Source organism: Buteo buteo, chromosome 25, assembly GCF_964188355.1.
Source record: "Buteo buteo chromosome 25, bButBut1.hap1.1, whole genome shotgun sequence".
In the NCBI taxonomy this organism is placed as follows: domain Eukaryota; kingdom Metazoa; phylum Chordata; class Aves; order Accipitriformes; family Accipitridae; genus Buteo; species Buteo buteo.
Window position 1 is genome coordinate 6,278,874 of NC_134195.1, and position 19,355 is coordinate 6,298,228.

The window sequence follows — 19,355 nt, forward strand, 5'->3', positions numbered from 1 at the left end:
CCCAAAGCTGCAGCTTACTGCCCGAAGCATTAGGGCTGTCAGGTCTGCATCAAAGACACAACAAAACGCTCAGGACTGTTCATTACTTTCTTAAAATAAATAGGTTTCATGATTAGAGTTATTCAGGAAAGCCCTGCATTGGGGAGTGGGGAAGCATGTTCCGGACACGGTTTGTTTTTGGATCCTGAGGTAATGGAGACACTGTAAATAGATGTCTGATAAGAATCTGTCACCAGATTAATCAGGATCTTTGCAAGCTGTAACTTAAAACACCTACCATGCTTAACCACTAGAATTTAAAGGGGCGACACCCTTATAATATTATTTTCAGGCCCGTTTTGCATTCATTCAATTAGTGACAACTAACGGATGAGTTGATTCACCAGTATAACAAACAGTGCTCTACATTATTTGTTGTTCTTCAGGTAAGTAATATTCCACAGCTAATCACTGCTCACTTTAAGAATCTGGTATCTTTTCAGAGCACTTATTTACACTGGAAAAAAACCTGTTGAAATCTCTTTAATTTGAAAATGATACAGCAATATAGTGTTAGAATTTAATATAAAATAATTTCTTTAAATATGCAAGGCTTTATGAACATTATTATAATATGTTCTTCCCAAACTAAATTTTTGCTGTCACAATAATCAAAGCAAAAGTTTAGGTGTGTTTCATTTTACATTTCTTATCCACATACATTAATTCTGGCTTCCATTTTTGTGACCTGAGGTAGTTGCCTTGGTCAAGAAGGGGAGGGAAAACCCAGTTAATTGCATTTAACCTGCAACTTTCTGTGCTTCTGAAGAATAAAAGATCTCCTGTACAAATAGTGCAGTTTCTGTCATGACTGCAATAAACTAGGCCACTGGGTTCAAGCCTCAAGTTTCCTTGACCTACTAAATTTACAGTCGTTTCAATGTTTGTTCCTTTCAGCCTGCTAATTCACTGTTGCAAAAAAAAAAGAAACATATATTAATAGTTCTGCTGCTTCACAGAGAGCTTTATGAGAATTAGTAAGCAGAAAATGCAGCATTATAATTAGAAATGGAACCAAGCAAATAAAGTTCAGATTCACATCTCTATGTTTTACACCTGTGACCCTGATTCAAGCCCAGCTCTAATTACAGCAGAAGCTCTTTCCTCTCCTTCTGAAGAGGACTTTCTCACTGCAGCTCACAGGGACATGGTTCAGTCCCTTCGCTGTTTCAGCCAGGTAACCTGGTGCAGGGGTTATACACAGGTGCTTCAAGAATCATTTGTCCTCAGAACGAGTACACAGACTTACCAGAAGAGAGACAAGCACCTTTCATTCCCCTCTATTCCTCTGCCTGGGAACTCCTACTTGCACAGAGATGAGGCACTCCGTGTATGTACCTTATTTATTTGATAACACTGTACGTTCCTGCTCATGTCCTCCCCCTAAAGTATGGTACAGCACGTAACCACAAGGTCTCGCTGAGTATCTTTACGAACCTGGTTATGAAGGAAGTGGGAATCGGTAGTTTAACAGACTCACGTGGATATGGGTGAAAAAGGGGAGCTCAGGCAATTATTCCCTATAGGCTGAACTCTAAACGGCCACAGAAGCATATAATGAATAAACAATCCGGGTTGTAAGGGACACTCCAAGGTCATTTGGTCCAGCTCCACGCTCAAAGGAGGGCTGATGCTGAAGTCAGACCCAAGCAATCCTGCCGTGATTCAGGATTGAACCCTGCCGTGATTCAAAAGCAGTCACTCGCTGCGGGAAACGACAGGGAACCCCGTACTGGTGCGCGTTGCACTGTGACACAGAGCAAAACATGCTCTGCAGTTCAGAGCTCAACAACATGTGGAAAGCAGGGGGTAGATTTACTCCAAGGGGATGGGGAGATGACAGGAGCTCTGAGGCCCTCAGCAGCACTGCTGGGAGAGGGCACTCTTTATATCTGACTGCCGAGACACTACACGGCTGCAGAGAGCCCTTCCTACCCTCCCTGGGTGTTACTGATGCATCCAGCTCTGTTAGCTGTTACAAAATACATTTAGAGTCAAAAAACACAGAAAAAACATTTTGAAGAGAACTTATTTTCTGTTGTGCTGTTGGAGGGAAAAAATACTTTGTGTTTCCTCTTCTGTTTTGCACCCACTCAGGGGCCGCTGTTAGAAATGAAAAGGAAGAGGTGGGAAGCACTGGTGTGCCAGTTGCAGGCACTGGTATGCGGTGGGTCCGCTGACCCACCAGCAGACCCACGGTGCCCTTTCCATTGTATCCTGGATGCAGCATGTCCAAATCTGTATTTTCATGCACACTGCCACAATTTTTTCCATGTACAGCTTAGCCACACGTTTTTGGTTTAGAAGCCCTTTAAGTATTTGATCATAGGATGTCAAGGGCATTTGACTTAAGAAGTGGAGGAAACTGGAAACCACACAAACGCTATGAATAGATGCTAGGGAAAGAGATGGCACATTTATGAACTCGGTCAAAGTGGATGCATATGTTACTTTATTTAGGCTCATATCAGAGAAAGAAACCCATGCAATCTTTAGCTCTTTACTTATATTAAAGGAGTAACCCCTCCTGTTTCATGGCATGTTTCTATTTTTATGCTACTGAAATCATCAGCTGTAAGTTTCCGTGTAAATTACTTCCGAGCCCCAGAAAACCTTATGCTGGCATGACTATGATATCAAACCTATCTTCATTTTCCTAAAAGATAATAATCAAATGAGGTATTATCAAGTATTAGTGATACTCAGAAGTAACATCGGAGCTTTCATAAAAAGCTATGCTCCTAATGCCTGAATGACTCACATTTGCCACTAGAACAATACAAAGTCATTAAAGAAGGTTGGCCTTCAAAAATACTACTTGGAACGAGAGCAAACCGTTTAAGTGTATCAAATGTCATAAAGGCTCTTTCTAAAGTGGAGGTTGTTACAGTATAAACAGCATCAAGCGAGAGGCTGTGCTCTCTCTTCACTGAAGCCCAGGAGTGAAAAAACAGGAGTGAAAATATTTTTATCTGTTGGAAGCAGGAAGAATAATGTTATTGTATACATAATGATGTACACAGAGAGCATGGTAACACACAGGCACACGTATCAAGATACTAAGATAAAGGGTTATATCACCATAGGACTAGGTTCTGCAAATTTTACATTCACCCAATCCTTACTGCGCTTGTAATCCAGCAGGTGTTTGCCTTGATGATACATACACTGTCTTCATTGAATGGTACTTACTGGCTGCTCACACCACTAAGCGTAAGACGTAGTTTCACAATCCATTGCCAGTTGGTGAAGTTCCCAGCCACGGCTCCCACTCCCTCCCAGCCACCGCTGCCCCTACAAGCCCATGGGCCACCCCTCAGCCATGCCCTTACGACTAGTTGTAGGGTGACACGAGGACACAGGTCACCCAAACTGACCTGGGTTAAAAATAACCCCACTGAAAACACAAGGGATTATTTTTAACTTGGAACATTTCAAAGATACGGTTTATGGTGTGATGCCACGACCAGTTTTAGTGACACAGCTGGTGCGGTGGCAAGCTGAGAGGATGGGATGGAAGCGGGAGGGGAGAGGACGGAAATCCTCAAACCAGCATCACTGCCATGCGCGGTGGAACACTGCCATATGGCAAAGTTTGCAAAAGCTGGTCCTCTCTGCAATTTCCTTTGGCATTCTTACTTGGGTGCTATTATTACTGAAGTTTGGGGTACTTACGCCATGATGCCCGAGAGATGAAACATTTCGGCTGTTATGTATGACAAGTAACTGTACAGGAAGACAAAGAGTGGCTCAATCACTCGGATTTTATGGGTGAAACGGGTGGTAAAGGCCGCTACAAATCCCAAAAGGATTCCAATCAATACTCCACCGATCCCCACTATAAAGAAGTTAGCAATCCCAGCGAATATGTCAATAACCTTAATTGTGCGCATCTGGCAGAAAGACTTGAACAAATTGTACAGGACCTATGAGAAAAAGAAAGCACGTTATGTTTCTGAACTCTTCTCAATTTCCCTTCATGTCATTATGTTCCTCTGCTTCAATGTTGAACTTTGAATTTCCCTGTCTACCTTGAACTCACTTTTGAGATATGCTGCTGTTTACCTCTGGCCTATTACTCGTCATCCATAAATATCAGAGAGATATACAAAGAAGGGTAAACATCATTATTCCCATTTTTCCAAATGGGACAGGTTTATTAACCCATGCCGTTCTGCAGGCCAGGAGCATAGATCTATCTATCTCATCTTTCTTTAAATTCATTTATTCGCAGAGCTTCTCATTTCTCCACAAACAGCCATTTCAGATTTTCCCCAGAACCAAGGAAATAAAAAAGGAGGAGGAAAAAATACAGTTTCATAATCAGTGAAAAATCAGGTTATTTTCAAATGTGTTTGATTTATATAAGACACCAAGAGCTGCGGTACTGAATCAGAACACAGATTCATTTGGCATGGGGTTGGGGGGTGGGGGGGTGGGGGTGGACAGTGACCATCCCAAGGAATACAAGAAACATGCCACCCATGGAGTGCTCTTTTTCTGACTTATTAACCATTAGGAATCCAATGGTTTGAAGACTTTTCAAATTTTACATTATTTTGAGAGATTTGGATTTAAGTCCCATTAAAAGACCTGTTACCACGTGTTTGCCCAGTTTAATTTTCAAAGTGTTTATAAACATCCTTCAAACTGGGTCAATGGGATTATCACACTTTCTCAGCCAGAGAGCCTTTTTGTTTTACACAGGAACCAGAATGATGTAAAGTCCACATTTCTCTAATATCCAGTATTTTAGTTACTACAAATCAGACAACAATGGAATCGGTTAAAGAAACCTTAAAGGGTGTCCCCATTTGCAGACTTACTTGGGAGATTTAAGCATTGCCTGGTGCTGCAGGTATGCTCCCAGCCATGCGATACCGTGATGGCTACACAGTCCCCTTGTACACATCCAACCTTGGTCATAGGCACCTATTCCTACCTCAGGGAGTTCACAGGCTAAGCCACCGTGGTCATAATAAACACCTGACCAGTCATCTTGGACAGCCTGCAGGAATTAAACCTCCACTTTCTTTCTAGACTTCTTAGTAAACGAAACAGGTTTCTCAATCAGAAGTGCTATTTGAGAGAACAATGTTTTATCAGTACTTGCATTGTGCCAACAATGTAGGTGTTTGAATAGCGACTGGGAGGGATTTGTCATGTTTGCAGTCTTGTTCTCTCTCACATGACAGAAAGTAAGTTGTTCAGCTCTTCTTGGCCAAAATTTGATAGGTCTTACAGAAGTAAAAGTTCTCACTATAGACTAATGCAAAGACATGGCCTATTATGGGTCCTTTGGGCTAAGTGGAAGGAAAGAACTGAAAAAGAAAAGAAAAAAATATATTCCAGAGCAAGCACGAAAAAAAAGAAGGTTAAATCAAACCTAGCATGATCACCAGTAATTTTCATTACAAAGCAAGAAACAGGACAAGAGCAGGAGCATGAACTACTTGTTCGAAAACAATGATGCCCTCAGGATGGGTCCACCTGGGAGAAGTGTCCTTTTTCACCTGGACAAAAACCCCTTCATCTTGCTGCTCCGAGGCAGACTCCCAGCCTTTTTGCCCTGTTCCTTGTTATCATGTCCTGTGCAGGACAGGAAAGCAACGTTCTGGGCTCCACTGGTTTTCCACCTGTTTTGACTTGTGGACCTTACAGATTTGCATGAAGAGAAGTATACCAGAATTAAGCCTACTGACAATAGGTGTGCCTTTGTTAGTCACTTTACAAGGACCTCTCAGTCCACAGACTCCCAGGACTCCATGAATCACAGACTGAAGCAAAAATACTGTTGACTTGTATCGTTTGCAAGGAGAGGAGTTTCTCTGAGTCACTTATTGAAACCTGGGACTACCCCAGAGTCGTGTTACTCTTCAAGACACCTACAGCATTCGACCTGGCAGAATACTCCCTTGGTATGTATCAGGGAAGATGACTATTTTCTTTAATTGGAGTTTTAAATAGCCTTTTTTATATTTTAACAAGGAACTATGTAAGTATATATAAGGCGAGTCTCCAAAGTAAGGCCACTGAGAGCTGCTTGTAAAGAAGCACATAATTTTGATCTACGCAAGCAATACCCTTTCCATAACACCACTTCATCCTCACAGCAAAGTATTCACCCTGCAACCAGAATGGAGCCTGCTGTTTCCACATACAGACATCCCCATAAATCTCAAGTCTGTTGCCGTAAGTTATTTGAAAGAAGAAAAGCAATGTTCTCCTTTGTACCTCGGATCAAAACCAGACCGCCATGGTAGAAGCAGCAGCTAGGACTATGGAATGTCATGAACATGATTTTAATCTCATTCCTATTGTTCTTTATTTACACTGCTGTAAATGAGATCAAAATCAGGTTCACTTCCCTTTTACTCTACAGCAGTTCAGTTTTACAGCTCTCTCTAAACTTTCAGGTGAGTTAAACAACATCAACTCCAGTCACATTTTGTAATGCATTTGGTATGAGAATTTTTTTTTTTTTTCAAGTTCAAGATTTGCATTTACTCAACATCCTTTCAGCTGAACTCACTGAAGGTTACCCCAAGGAGTATTAGTCACCAATCACTTTTTAATCTCCTCTCAGAGTATCTCTGTTCTTCCTAAACACTAATTGCTTATTTTCGTCAGTTCTCAGTTACTAGTTTTTAATTCTGAAATTACTTTAAAGCACTCTAAAATAATGTTTTCAGCAGAGGTGGAATACAGAGCACTGCTGTAATGTTTTCTAACATGGGAATAATATTATTGTAATGACACTGGCTCCTTCTTTGTGATTTTAAGCCCAGAATTGGAATTTGAACTGCTAACTTCAGCTGTGATCTTGCCATTTAATATCCCTGTGCTAGTTATCACTGACCCAGTCTTTTGGTAAAGCCCCAACTCTGAACAAGAAGCCAACTAGCAAACATTGTCCTCAGCCAAATTCAAGCTCCAAAGTTCCATCAGTGGGGGAAAAGGATCATCCAAAAGCACAGGCATATCGCAAAAACTATCGGGCATGAAAGACCACCTGAGAAACGCAGCAGAGCTGGGATTCCAGAGAAAGCACTCCTCACTTCGTATCTAAAATGAAGGTGTGGCAGCACGTTTTCTGAAAAGGGAAAGCATAGATGACTCTGCTATCCTAATAAAAGCTTTTATTAGGAGCAGCCAGGCAGTGCAAGCAGGATAGCAGGAGGAAGGGCTTGAAGTATTTAGAAAGCACCTTTACTAAAGTCACACTGTTCTGCACTGCCCACCTGGGTAGCCCCTGGGGTTTTTTTATACTGCAGCGGCCGTAGGAATTAGGCAGCTCCCGTGGATGGCCAGTCTGCGTTCAATTCCCCTCCTGCCTCGTCCCTGCACCCCACCGGAGGCAGGTGGGACTCGAGGGCTCCAGCAGCCGAAAGCTGGAAGGTGCTGAGCTCTGCCTGCTAGCTGGTTTTATCAGCTCTCCCGGTAACACAAGAAGGGCAGAGGACGAGGGAGTTATTTACAAAACATGGTCTCCTTTGAGCGGAGAGCTGCAGCACCACAGCCAGGACCGGCTGGGCAGCACCGCTACGGGCAGGGGAAGCAGGGTCCTCCGAGGAGACCCCACGGGGGATCCGTGTGACAGCCTGGGACACATTTTAAGTATAACCACATGATTGCAGGTGTGCGAAATCCTAACAAGGGGCCATTAGCAGACCAATGCTTAGCATGTGGAAACCACTTGACCTCCTGCCAAGCGCTACCTTTAAGCGATAGCTGGGAAGTAAGACCGAAGGTACTTTAAATTCCTTTCCCTCCTTCAGGAATATATGTGTGGTCAGTGCATATGCTGGGCTGGCCCTACAGACGACTCAGAGTTATCTCCCCTGCATTAGGGCGTCTGGGCAGGCACGCCATGAGAAAGGACTACCTCCAAAGGAGGCAATAATGACACCTACAGGAAAGCCATGCATCACGGTTATTAAATTGCCATGCCAGCACCTATAAAAATGGTGTTTTGGGGTCATTTGCCATTGGGCAATGGCACGCATGAATACTTCCGTCATCAGGATGCGGTGTTTTCCCAGCAAATCCTGCTGGATTAACTGCTGCTCCAGTGGAAAGGTGGTTGCTTTTGTGATTGGGAAAAGTGATTTTGGTTGGAAAAATCCACCAAAAAAAAAAGTTTGACATTAACATAAAACCAGACCTTTTTCCCCTAGAAAAACTTGTATGGAAAGAATTCCACTGCATGAGTGTCCATTACAAGTGAATAGAGACAGACTCAGCCATGGCTGAACTGCTAAGCCTTTTGAAACTCAGTATTTACACGCATTTATTTTCAGGACCAGCTTAAGTACCAGTTTAGTAATGGCAGGCTGTTTCATCTGTAAGCTAATGAGAAAAGCTAGGCTTTAAGGCAAGCTCATAAGAGAGGATGCAATTCAGCTGGCTGGATAGCAACAGAATCAGGTAAAGCATGAAGCGTAAGTGAAAAAAAACCAAACAGTACTCCCACGGACACACAAGAAATGATCAGTACCAAGGCTCAGATTAAATGATGAGCTATACATGTGTTAAGCAGGTGAGGCAAATTCCTAGAAAAGGGGAAAACCGAAGGACAATTGTGCATAGAATGGGACAGGAATAAGAAGGCAGTGACAGAGACAGGGAAGGTGTGGACCCAATTCATGAATCTTTCTGATCCTTCTGGCATATGAAAAACTGGACCTCCATGTCTCACAAAACAGAAAGCGTGCCAGGACATAGTTGGCACGGGCAGGATTTCAAGAAAAGCATGGATAAATGGGCATAACGTCCCAGACAAGGTGTCATCAGGTACAAACGAGGGGCATTGGGGGTGTTAATGGTATTTGCAGATTGCTGTCCTCAGGTCAGCACCACAAACCCAGTTCAGCTAGTTAATGATTAGAAATTACTGCCTCCAGATGGCTGTCCTATCTCATCTGTAGCCTGGGAGAAACGTATTGGTGGTCTCGGGGCAGTTCCAACTGGATGGGCACATGCAGAAGGCTAGCATCAATCAGGTCCTGTGCCGTCTCAATGATTTGCACATTCTCGCCAGGAACATGCTGGGACACCCCACATTGGCCCTTTTCCCTTTCCTGCCCAACAGCATTTCTGCAGGTGAGGAAAACCTCCACTTTCAGGTTACAGAAGTAACAGAATTCAAAAGTACAGAAACGAAAGAGATCAGGTAGTAAAATCCCAAGAGCAAATATGCTACCATTACACATTACTCTGGTGTAGTAAGGCTACCGTAGTTTCTAAATCTAGTTTAGAGAATTACATAAACACATTAGCACTCCTTGACTTCCACCTATTAGTGAACAGTAATAACCAGATACAAAGAGATATAATGGGGTGACATGCAAACAATTCATTTATCGTTTTGATCAACTAATCATTTATCAAGTAACTTACCACAGTTATAGCATCATTCAGCAAAGACTCTCCAAACACCAGGATGTAAAGCTGCTCATTGACATGAATATTTTCAAAAACGGCTAATACTGCCACAGGATCCACAGCTGAAATGAGGCTGCCAAAGAGCAAATTCTGCAGCAGTGTGATATCAGTCAAACCAAATGCACTGATCTGGCAAATTCCATAAAGTGAAATTCCAATGCCGATGGCGTTCCAGAGCGTGCCCACCACGGCATACCAGAATATGGTACCGAAGTTCTCAAAGAAAAGACGAGTTGGCATAAAATATCCAGCGTCGAGTACAATGGGTGGTAAAAGATACAAGAAAAAAACATCACTGTTCATTACAGGTGGGGACTTCTCCTCTGCTCCAAAAATAATCCCACCAAGAAGCAATCCAACCAGAATGAGGAGACAGCTTTCAGGTACTATAGAGGGCAACTTGTGATAGAGATGAAAGCCTTCAAAGGAAATTCAAACACAAGAAAGTAAAATGGTTATTTGTACAGAATCCAAAAGTTTATTCTGGATTCTGTTATCTTAGTTTCTACAGTAAACAAACAGCAACCGCAGGGCAATTTCATTTTCATTGCAAAGACTGAACTGGACCACCACAACAGGTCAAGGCAAATCTGTCAGCTAGGGTAGTTAATTGAGTTAATTTGGTGGAGAGACAATTTAATAGCTAGATGTTCCAGTTAATAGCTAGGCTGGCTGGAGCAACTGTCTGCAAGGGTTCCATTTGTGAAAGTGGGGTTTTTTTTGTAATGTGGAATCCTCCAGAAACACAATCCAAACACAACCCAATCCAATTTTCTAGGGCAAATTACATCTAGATAGAGAAAAAAGAAAAAAAAAAAGCACGCTAACTACCCCTTCCTCCATGCACAGCTTCATAAAGGATTTTAAGGAGTACATTAATGTAATTTTTAAAAGTCTTTTAGAGTCTCAAAGCTAGGGAGGGGAACTAGCACATGTGACCTGCACCCAGTCACCCATGGTCACTTCCCCAGCCATCAGGAGGAAGCATTTACAGGCACAATTATTCTTTTAATTTTAGCGGAGCCTCCAAATTAATTTCAGAAGCAGTAACATGTTTTCCATAAAGTGACAATAAGTTGCAGCCTATCTTATTGTGCCCATTCTTCTGTATTAATGAATTGTGGTAGTGTCAGGACTCTCTCATAAAAATCTGTGCAAAGTACTGAAAAAATGAATAAAAAAAGGTTCTGAATGAGGACTTAATGGTTGAATGTTCCTTAGCCTACTAAAACTCTCGAAGCCATGCAGTTTTGATTTAAAGACTCCCATTACTTGTAGAAGTTGGCTGTTGTAAAGCTACGTTTGGTAATGAATGGGAAAAGTTTTGAAGGAACGTACTCTGGCCAATCTAATGGAACGATCAACCTTATGCACCAAGGTCACATTCCAGGTCCCGGCGATGCCAATCTTTTCCAGGCTCCTCCTTATCTATATTTGGCCCACATAATTATACAGAAAACTATCCACACCCACAAGATCCCACAATTCCTGCCTAACTAAAAAGCATTTAAATTATTTTAAATGAGAGCTGCACAGAAACACTGGGTGTGGTAATAACGGGCGTCTATTTCAGTAAAACTATTTTCAGTAAAAATCACACCTGTAGTCGAAACAGTTAAACTAGTGCAAGCTTGGTATCCCAATCCAGTTTCCCAATTTCAGGCTTCTGTATCGTGTAACACAATCTTTTGTTAATTCTCCTTTCATCATGGATTTTTTCCAGGTAAAAGAAAGCCTGAACTTACAATTAGGAAAAACAAACGATTAAGAAGGACCAAGGGGAAAGCTGGTTTAATCTACAGATTTTTTACTTACATATTCTATAACTATTAAAGCTATTTTTAAAAGTAAGAAACTCAAGCTGCATTTTTTTTTCCTTTCTGGATGAACAGAGACTGCTTTTTAATATTTAGAAACACAGCCTATGTGACTTGTTAGAAGGACTGCCAAATTCGCTGTCATTCTTCAAAACCGGAATCACCAATATCCTGTATTGGCAGAACAGGTAATGACCCTGGAAACACAAGCATTTGTGGTTGGAGACTTGACTCTTCACCTCTGAGCCACTTCCACATGAACATTTTACGGTTTGTCTTAGTCTCTGCCGTGGCAGGATGCCAAAATTTCCAACACAGTGATTGAAGTTTCCCCTGCATAAGTAGGTTTTGCTAAAAGAAAAGGTTTTTTAAGCCCTTCATAAGTATCTTAAATAATTTTCTCAATAAAAATTGAAGAGGAGGAAATTTTTGTTAATGCCGCTTTTAATGAAAACAAAAACCATCCCAACCAGTTGTAATGCAATGGCAATGAAATGTCTATTGTGAAAATAAAAATTATGGGGTTTTTTTTTCTTTTCTTCTTTACAAGTCACTCTTTGGAAAGTTCATACCTTCTCAGAGCTTTTGGGACCTTCTCCACCTCATCCTTAAAGGTAATGGAAAGGCTCCCACTAAGTTAAATGTGCTTTTTATTGATGTCAACAGCATCAAAACTCCTGAAAGACTGCCTGCCTCCACGCAAGGCATCTGAAGGTGCTCAGGGACAGGCTGTGGTTCTCCACGTAAGGGCAGAGAGCTAGGACTTAGAATCCCGAGCACATCAAGTCAGGCTCAGGTGCCCTGCAGGACAAGGGACATCTTCCCTGCTCTGATGGATCCGCGGATCCCCTCCAGCACACGGATACTCAGACTTTTATGCTGAACCCAGGATAACAGCTACTTTCTCCTCCTCTGACCCTGTTCTTGGGCTCCTGACTATGCAGTGACCCAGCTTTAACAGTGTGGAAGATGTTCACCCTCGGGCGTTTGGGCAGTAGGATACTTGCCTAAAGGGCAAGTTCAGTGTTCTTCAAGCTAAAAGTCCTTAGAGCCCTGGTTTCCTACTTCTTGGGTGAAATCCAGTGCTCTCTGATGCTGGAAATGCCACTGAGACGTGTACTTCAGATTGTAAGTGAGTTTTCCAAGAGACCCTCTCAACAGCTTAAAACTTTTTTCAGGAGAGAAGCGTTGGAAGGATATCAGCTCGGTTCCCAGAAGAAACACTTCTAATGGTGCATTTGTGATTAAACATAGAAGTAATGGGAACCTGGATCAGTTAGGCAACATTTTGCAGGTTTGGTAGCATAACAATTAAGCAAAACTGGGAGGTAAGTAGACTAGTCTCACTGCCTAGAGACTGCAGCATACTTCAGGTGCACTGGGTCCCACCTAATATACTCAAGGAGTCCATCGGCATGGGAGTAACATACCTCCTATATGGTATCACCACACAAGAATAAATAAGTAGAGGTAGACAGAAAATAACACCTCTGTTCGAGGCAATTTTTTAGATTTCAAAATGTGCCCTTGCTCTATGCTGGAATAAAAAGCACCAGGTTTCTCCTGTCTCTGTGAAAATGTACCTTGTCGAAATGTTCAAGTTATGCTTGACAACTTCAGGTTTTTCCTTTCTCATGCTGTCTTTCTCGCTCCCTCTAAACCTAGCCTACAACGGCATGGTCATAGCCAGGATCTGAGAAACCTTGCAGGTAACTCCCCTATAAAAACAAGCAAATGCTGGAACACTTCAGCTCCAGTGAAACTATACTTCTGCGAAAACACATTTGTTCAAAAAGGCTCCAGTCGGGCGGTAAGCAGGTGCTGCAATACAGCTGTCTTTGGAATCCTTCACACGCTGCGAGAGCTGTTATTAAATGCGACCCTACCTTCTGGGCTGCTTGCAGCTGAAAAAGACCTTAGGGCTCCGTTCACAAAGGTTTGCTACTCGGCCAGCGCCAAGCATAAGCATTCAGGGTCTAGCCCCAGAAAGGAATTTGCGATGCCAGATTAAGCACCAAGTTTCCCGGGCAGTGTGTGAGTCTCCAGGTGGATTTCACACTGCCTGGCACGACCAGGGTGAGATGCCTGCACTGCCCGTCAGGAAATGCTGGGGAGAGGAATGCGCCGGCGAGCCTCCTCTCCCACAGCCGCTCTCGGGGCTACGGGCAGGAAAACCTCTCTCCTTTCAGTGGAGACCCACGGCCCGCTCTGAGAAACAGAGTTGGCCGTGGCAGAGCTGACATTTCGTTAGAGAACTGCCCATCTGGGCTAAACTTCAAGACAAAAGCAGGCACGAGTGAGTGAAAAATGGACACTGTGGGAACGAGGCTTAGGAGTGACGGGAGTCTGTCCCGGGAAGGTTTACCTGATGCACTCACTGGATAAGAAAGCGCAGACAGAGCTCCAGGAGCAAGAACTGGATGTTCCTAATTCCAGTCCTGGAGTCAGGGTGCCTGCAGATAGGTGTGGTGAAGCTGAGCACTGCCACACCTAGGGACTCTCCTGGATCCGGCCCTCGGTGCTTAGCGCACGCACGCTTGTGACAGCAGAGGTAATGCCCTAGATTAGCCACACTGGCTCTTGTTTGGTGTAACTGAAGGGATTTAATAATTCTATCCATTTTTCCTCATCTACGCTGTTTGCTTGTTTACTGTACTGCAGTCAAACTGGAAAACTGAAGTAGTCAAGTAACCTTTTTTTTTTTTTTTTTTTACTTTTTAGATGCCTATGCACTAGCAAAATATCGTGATAGTCAGAATATACAGTCCTACAGAAATTACATATTATTGTGTATGCAGGTGTGTTTACATGTTTCAGATAGCCTCCCTGTAATCTTTAATAAAACACAAACTTTTCCACTAGTCTTAGCTTATTCAATAGCTCTTGCTGTATCTAAACTCAGAAGCCAGAGCAATTTTACAATACTCAACTGGCAAAGTTCTTTACCAAACTCCATATTTTCTGGCTATTACTGTTCATGATACACTTGAGTGTATTGTATTTGAACTCTGCCCTGATTCTGCAACACCTAAATACATACTGAAGCCTAAGCATGCATCTTTAATGTATTAAGATACCTGCCTCGAGGTACATGCATCCTTAATGGATGCAACATACAGTATTTCTGCAGAAAGTAATGAAGCCCTAGCCAGTTGCTTGGGCAGAGGATCAGCCCCCAACCACACCACTAGCCGCAGCAGGAGGTGGGTACAAAGTTTTGGTTTTGCAGAATCTTAATTACCTGATCACTAACCGGAATGTGACATGGTCTATTTAAATGTCACAAGCAGAAGTCGAAGTTTTATCAAAATTTTGTATCAAAACGAGTATGATCACAGCTTTTCTTGAAATCTGAGCTGCAAAATCAGACTTCTGGACCAAACAACTGGCGTGTGCGTAAACCTTTTTTTTGTTGTTGTTCCCACGGCTTTATTCCTTACATTATCTTCTAGTTAAGAAGATACAAAGTTCATCATTTGCAGAGATTTACCGATTTTTAAATGGCTTTCCAGTACACCTTTATGTGATATTCTTTAGCTTATAATAGCGTCCTCACTCTTCTGTTTGGGACCTAGAAAGCTAATTAAAACCATTATGTATCAGCTGCAGAAAACACGGCGAAACTATGCAATACAAATATTTTCCACATGAGGGAAGAGGTGGCCTTCCTTACTCATTCAGTGCTGCCTTTTTATGTCTTTCTCGGGACATAAGTGACCGGTGGGAAGTAAAACGAGGAGCCTTCCTCTACCCTCATAAATATTTGCTTTCCATCGATCCGTTGTGCGGCTCTGAGACCGTTCCCCGTACCCGGCGTTATTTTAAGAAAAAGCAGATGGTGCTCAAAGGGTGATGAAGGAAAAGGCAGCGGTGCAGGGGGTGAACTCCGGGCTTCACCTTCCTCCTCCTCCTCCTGGCCCGGGGTTTACGGGCTGCAGGTAACCCATCTGCTCCTCCGCACCTTTCCTAACTGACAACACCCCATCTCCTGCCACCCAAATCCCGCCCGGCCATCCCTCCCCGCCGCCGACCATCAGCCTCCGGCCGCCCACCCGGCCCCGGCTCCCGGGAGGGCAGAGGGACGACCCGGGGGGGTGGGTGGTCGTGGTAGTGGGGGGGTTGGCGTTTCACCCGACGGCCCCGCTCACCGATCTTGGCGAGGGAGGCCAGCAGGATCCAGAGGGTGATCTCGAAGGGGATTTGCACGTGGGGGTAGTCCAAGGTGAAGACGTGGAGCCGCGTCTCCTCGAAAGCCGTGCCGCTGGGGCTGGGCGGGGGGCCGGTGCCCACGGCCGAGGCGCCGGGCAGTTGACTTTCCGACGTCGCCCTCCCCTCAGCCGCCCCGGCGGCCGCCAGCACCGCCACCAACACCGGCACCAGAGCCGCGGTAAGCCGCGGGGGACCTCCGCGACCGCCCATGGCGTCCCCCCTGCCGCTTGCCCGGGCCCGCCGGCCCCCCTTCGGCCCCTCAGCCGCCCGCCGCCGCCACCATCCCGCCGCCGCGGGCACCTGCCGCGGCCCCGCCGGCTCCGCCTCCTCCCCGGTGACTGGGCGAGGCCCGGCCCGGCGGCGGCGGCGGCGGCCTCCAGCCGCGTCCCGCTCCCGCCCAAATCCTGTCACACCCGGCGGCCGCCCCCGCGGGGGTAAAACCGCCGGGCTTGGCCCCGCCGACCCCCCCCCGGTAACGGGCTGAGCCCGCAGAGGGAGGGAGGGAGGGAGCCGGAGCTGCTTCGGCGGAGGTTTGTGTGGAAATACACAGGCACCCCTGCGTCTTCGTGGGAGGGGATGGGGAGAGGCCGCCCGCGCTGTGGGGACAGGTACACGCGTGGTCGCCGCACACATATATCTAACTTTGTACGCATATACACGTATGGACACACGCCCGAACGCGTGCGTATGTGCGTGTGGATGTGTGGATGCATATCTGTCCTAATAAAGTAACTTTCACATACGCGTGTATACCTATCTCTGTATATGTGCATGTACAGATATAGATAGATATATATTGCCATTGCCAAATGCAGGAGAGGTGCTTCCACCAAACTTAAGAAAGACAGCGTTCCATTCCCACTAGCCAAAAGTGAAATTCCATCAATTCAGAGAGTTAAAAGAACACGCTCGGTATACATCTCTGTGTGTCGGTCCACGTATACGCATGTACATGCTATATAATAATACATTCTATACTCTGTACTATATGATAGATAATTATTTAGTATATTACATAATAAGTTTCATACATAAAATAATACATAGCACATGAATAGATATTACCTAGGTGTTGCCCCCCATCAAACACATTATAGGCACAATCCTGTTCCTGTTAAGAAAGAGGTTTACATTCTGTTAATTCAGAGACTTAAAAGAACACACTGTAAAAACATATATGAGTCGTCATGCGTATATTCTCATATACATGTATCTAGCCAATAATATGTTTACGTGTGCGCGTGAGTGTGTGTTGCCAATATTGAACACGTGATTGGCAAAATCCTGTTCCTGAAGGCACTGGGGATTTGCCGTGAATTTCAGCACGGCTGGTATTCCGTCAGATACTGCTGAGCACCGGCTTTCTGTATTTCTGAAAGAATGGAATCTCAGCCACAATGTGCTCATGACTTCACCATTTGTGAGTAAGACAGTATTCCAAAGCTCAAACTCATAAAATCTTTACAGCACACTGTTCTGCGTGCCTTTATAGCAAAGCATGCCTGTCTTGACTTCAAATAAAACAAAAGCAGGCAGTAAAGAGTTCTCCTTTTTTCCCCAAAGGGCAAAAAGTAACCAGTGGCTACTGTTTCTGTAGTGAGTTAAAGCTCAGAATCAACTAGCTGAATATCTGTAGCTGTCATTTACCCCCAGAACCTGAAAACAGGGCACTACTAAGGCTATGGTTTTAATGGCAAAATTAGAAACATGACACTAATAAAAGGTTTTTCTTTATTTTATCTACAAGTCAGCCAGGAGAACACATCTGAATATCAAACCAGTGTATACACCATCTAACTCTCTAGCTGCATATGATATCTTCATAGGTCCTTTTATTTGTTATATCAGATCCTCTGAAATAAGAGAAACGGATAAATATTGCAAATTCCGAGGACATTTCCTTTATATAGAAAAAAAATACAAAAAGAAAATGCTCAGTCATTCCTGAATCTCCTGGTGCCTGCCAAAAGACCATCCACAAGAAGACAAGTCTAACCCTCAGGTGAAGGAGATAGCATTATCTCTCACATGCAAATCAGACCGTAAATCATAAATGTAATTCAGTCTCAAATCGTAAGATCTGTAATTGTATTTGCATGTCTCATTTTATGACCTTTCCTGCAGATGAAGAAAGACTTTCTGAAAAATACAGTTATGAAAGTGTCGATACCCGTTCTCCTAAGAGCAGCGTTACAGATCCTCTCTAGTTATCTGACATGTGCCTTCAGGATATTGCACTGGACTGAGAATTATCTTCAATAATGTCAATGAAAAGGCATTGGCAAGAGCAAGCTGGCCAAGGCTATTGAAAGTATGGTTATTTATAGACTGTCCCATCGAACCTTTTCTCTAATATCACCTCATAATCCCCCTCTACGCTGGGATTCATATCCCTATTCAATAATCACAGCAGAAATATGCTGTAGAGCAGGGAACCGGACCACCGTACGACAGCCCCGCAGCTGTGCCAGCCGCCAGACCAGCATTTGGAAATTGTGAACAACTGGCTGAGGATTTTCGGTTTGCCACAAGAGGGGAAGGAAAACTTTGGGTGGGAAAGTGCTGAGGCATGAGAAGTTGGAGGAAGGTCCTTTCTCATGGAAAATGTTCTTCATTGCTTCCCTTTTCATTACAGGCAGTGAGGGATGACAGAGCCCGGCTGCTGTGGACTGGCAGAGACAAAGCGATGCTTTGGCACCCAGGTCATGCCTTTACAGTCACAAAGTTTCTCCCAGGCACAGGAATATGGACCCTTCCTTGGGGCACCATCCACATATTAGCCATTATTTGTCCTCTTACTTTCCTCCTCTCCAAAAATAAAAGGGCACACATGACAGAAATCCTTCTAGCTCTGGCACTGCTGTGGATCAGGGTGCCAGGCTAATTTTTATTTTTTTTTTAATAATATTATGAAATTGAAAAGTTGGAAAATGGGAAGAAAAAAAAAAAGAGGGAAAGATGCTGTTAATCCTGAGGCTGGTGACTTACATGCCAGTAATAAAAAGGGAAATAATACATTGACACAGACCGCAAAGAACTGGGAGAGCGAAGAAAACTGGAGTTGAGATTAATTACTAAAGTTGATACTGTCTATCCTTACACCAACATAATCTCTTTTATGGATGGATTGTGTCGATGAGAATATCCAACATTTGACCAGGAACTGCCTTTACAGACTAGCCTGCTGCATCAAGGAAGTGGACCATACTTGACTCCGGAGCTTGTTGAAATAGATGCAACGATGCTCGGTACAGTGTAAGGTGCTGAAGCTCTTTGTGGAGTTCCTCTCGGTATTTGCAGCATGTGCTGCTTTTCATCACCACCAGCCCTGTGCAGCTGGTCCCACAGCCACCGAAGGGTTTCACCACTGGTGCAAGGTCTTTAAACCCAGGCAGAGATTTGCCTGAGATGGCAGAGTTGGGGGGTGATATTCCCATTATCTCTGCTTCACCCGGGCTGTATGAGACAGCAGCAAGAGCTTCCCTCCCCTCCACCACGGCTCGCGCTGCGCCCAGCCCTGCTGGTATCTGCACAAGAAGCAGCTCCTCGGGGACATTGCCATATGGAGAAAAATATTCCCGAGTCTCCAAGCTGCCCCGGGAGGGGAAGGAGGGGGGTCCCCTCAGCCGGGGAGATGGATAGAGGAGAGGTGAAGGTGTGTGCCTGGCGCCGCGGTGTCTCGTCATGGCTCTGCCCCTGACAGCTCAATGCATCTGCTCCCACTTCAGAACAATTTGCTCTTCGGGTCGCTCCGCACCATTTCAGTGATGGCACAAACAGAAAGCACGCCCGCCGCGCTCGCCTGGTCGCAGCCGATCCATAGAGGACCTTCCCGCGATGCCCCCA

At 44.4% G+C, this 19,355-nt stretch overlaps 1 protein-coding gene across 1 annotated transcript in view; it reads right to left on the minus strand.

The window, feature by feature from the left end:
• Window positions 1–15,719, minus strand: part of SLC9A2 (solute carrier family 9 member A2) — a 34,495-nt gene extending 18,776 nt beyond the window's left edge. Inside the window, exons 1-3 of the mRNA XM_075057409.1 lie at window positions 15,449–15,719; window positions 9,439–9,902; window positions 3,715–3,965 (exon numbers count right to left, since the gene is read on the minus strand). Coding sequence (XP_074913510.1) covers window positions 3,715–3,965; window positions 9,439–9,902; window positions 15,449–15,719 — 986 coding nt within the window. The remainder of the gene's footprint in view (window positions 1–3,714; window positions 3,966–9,438; window positions 9,903–15,448) is intronic.
• Between the last annotated feature and the right edge of the window lie 3,636 nt (window positions 15,720–19,355).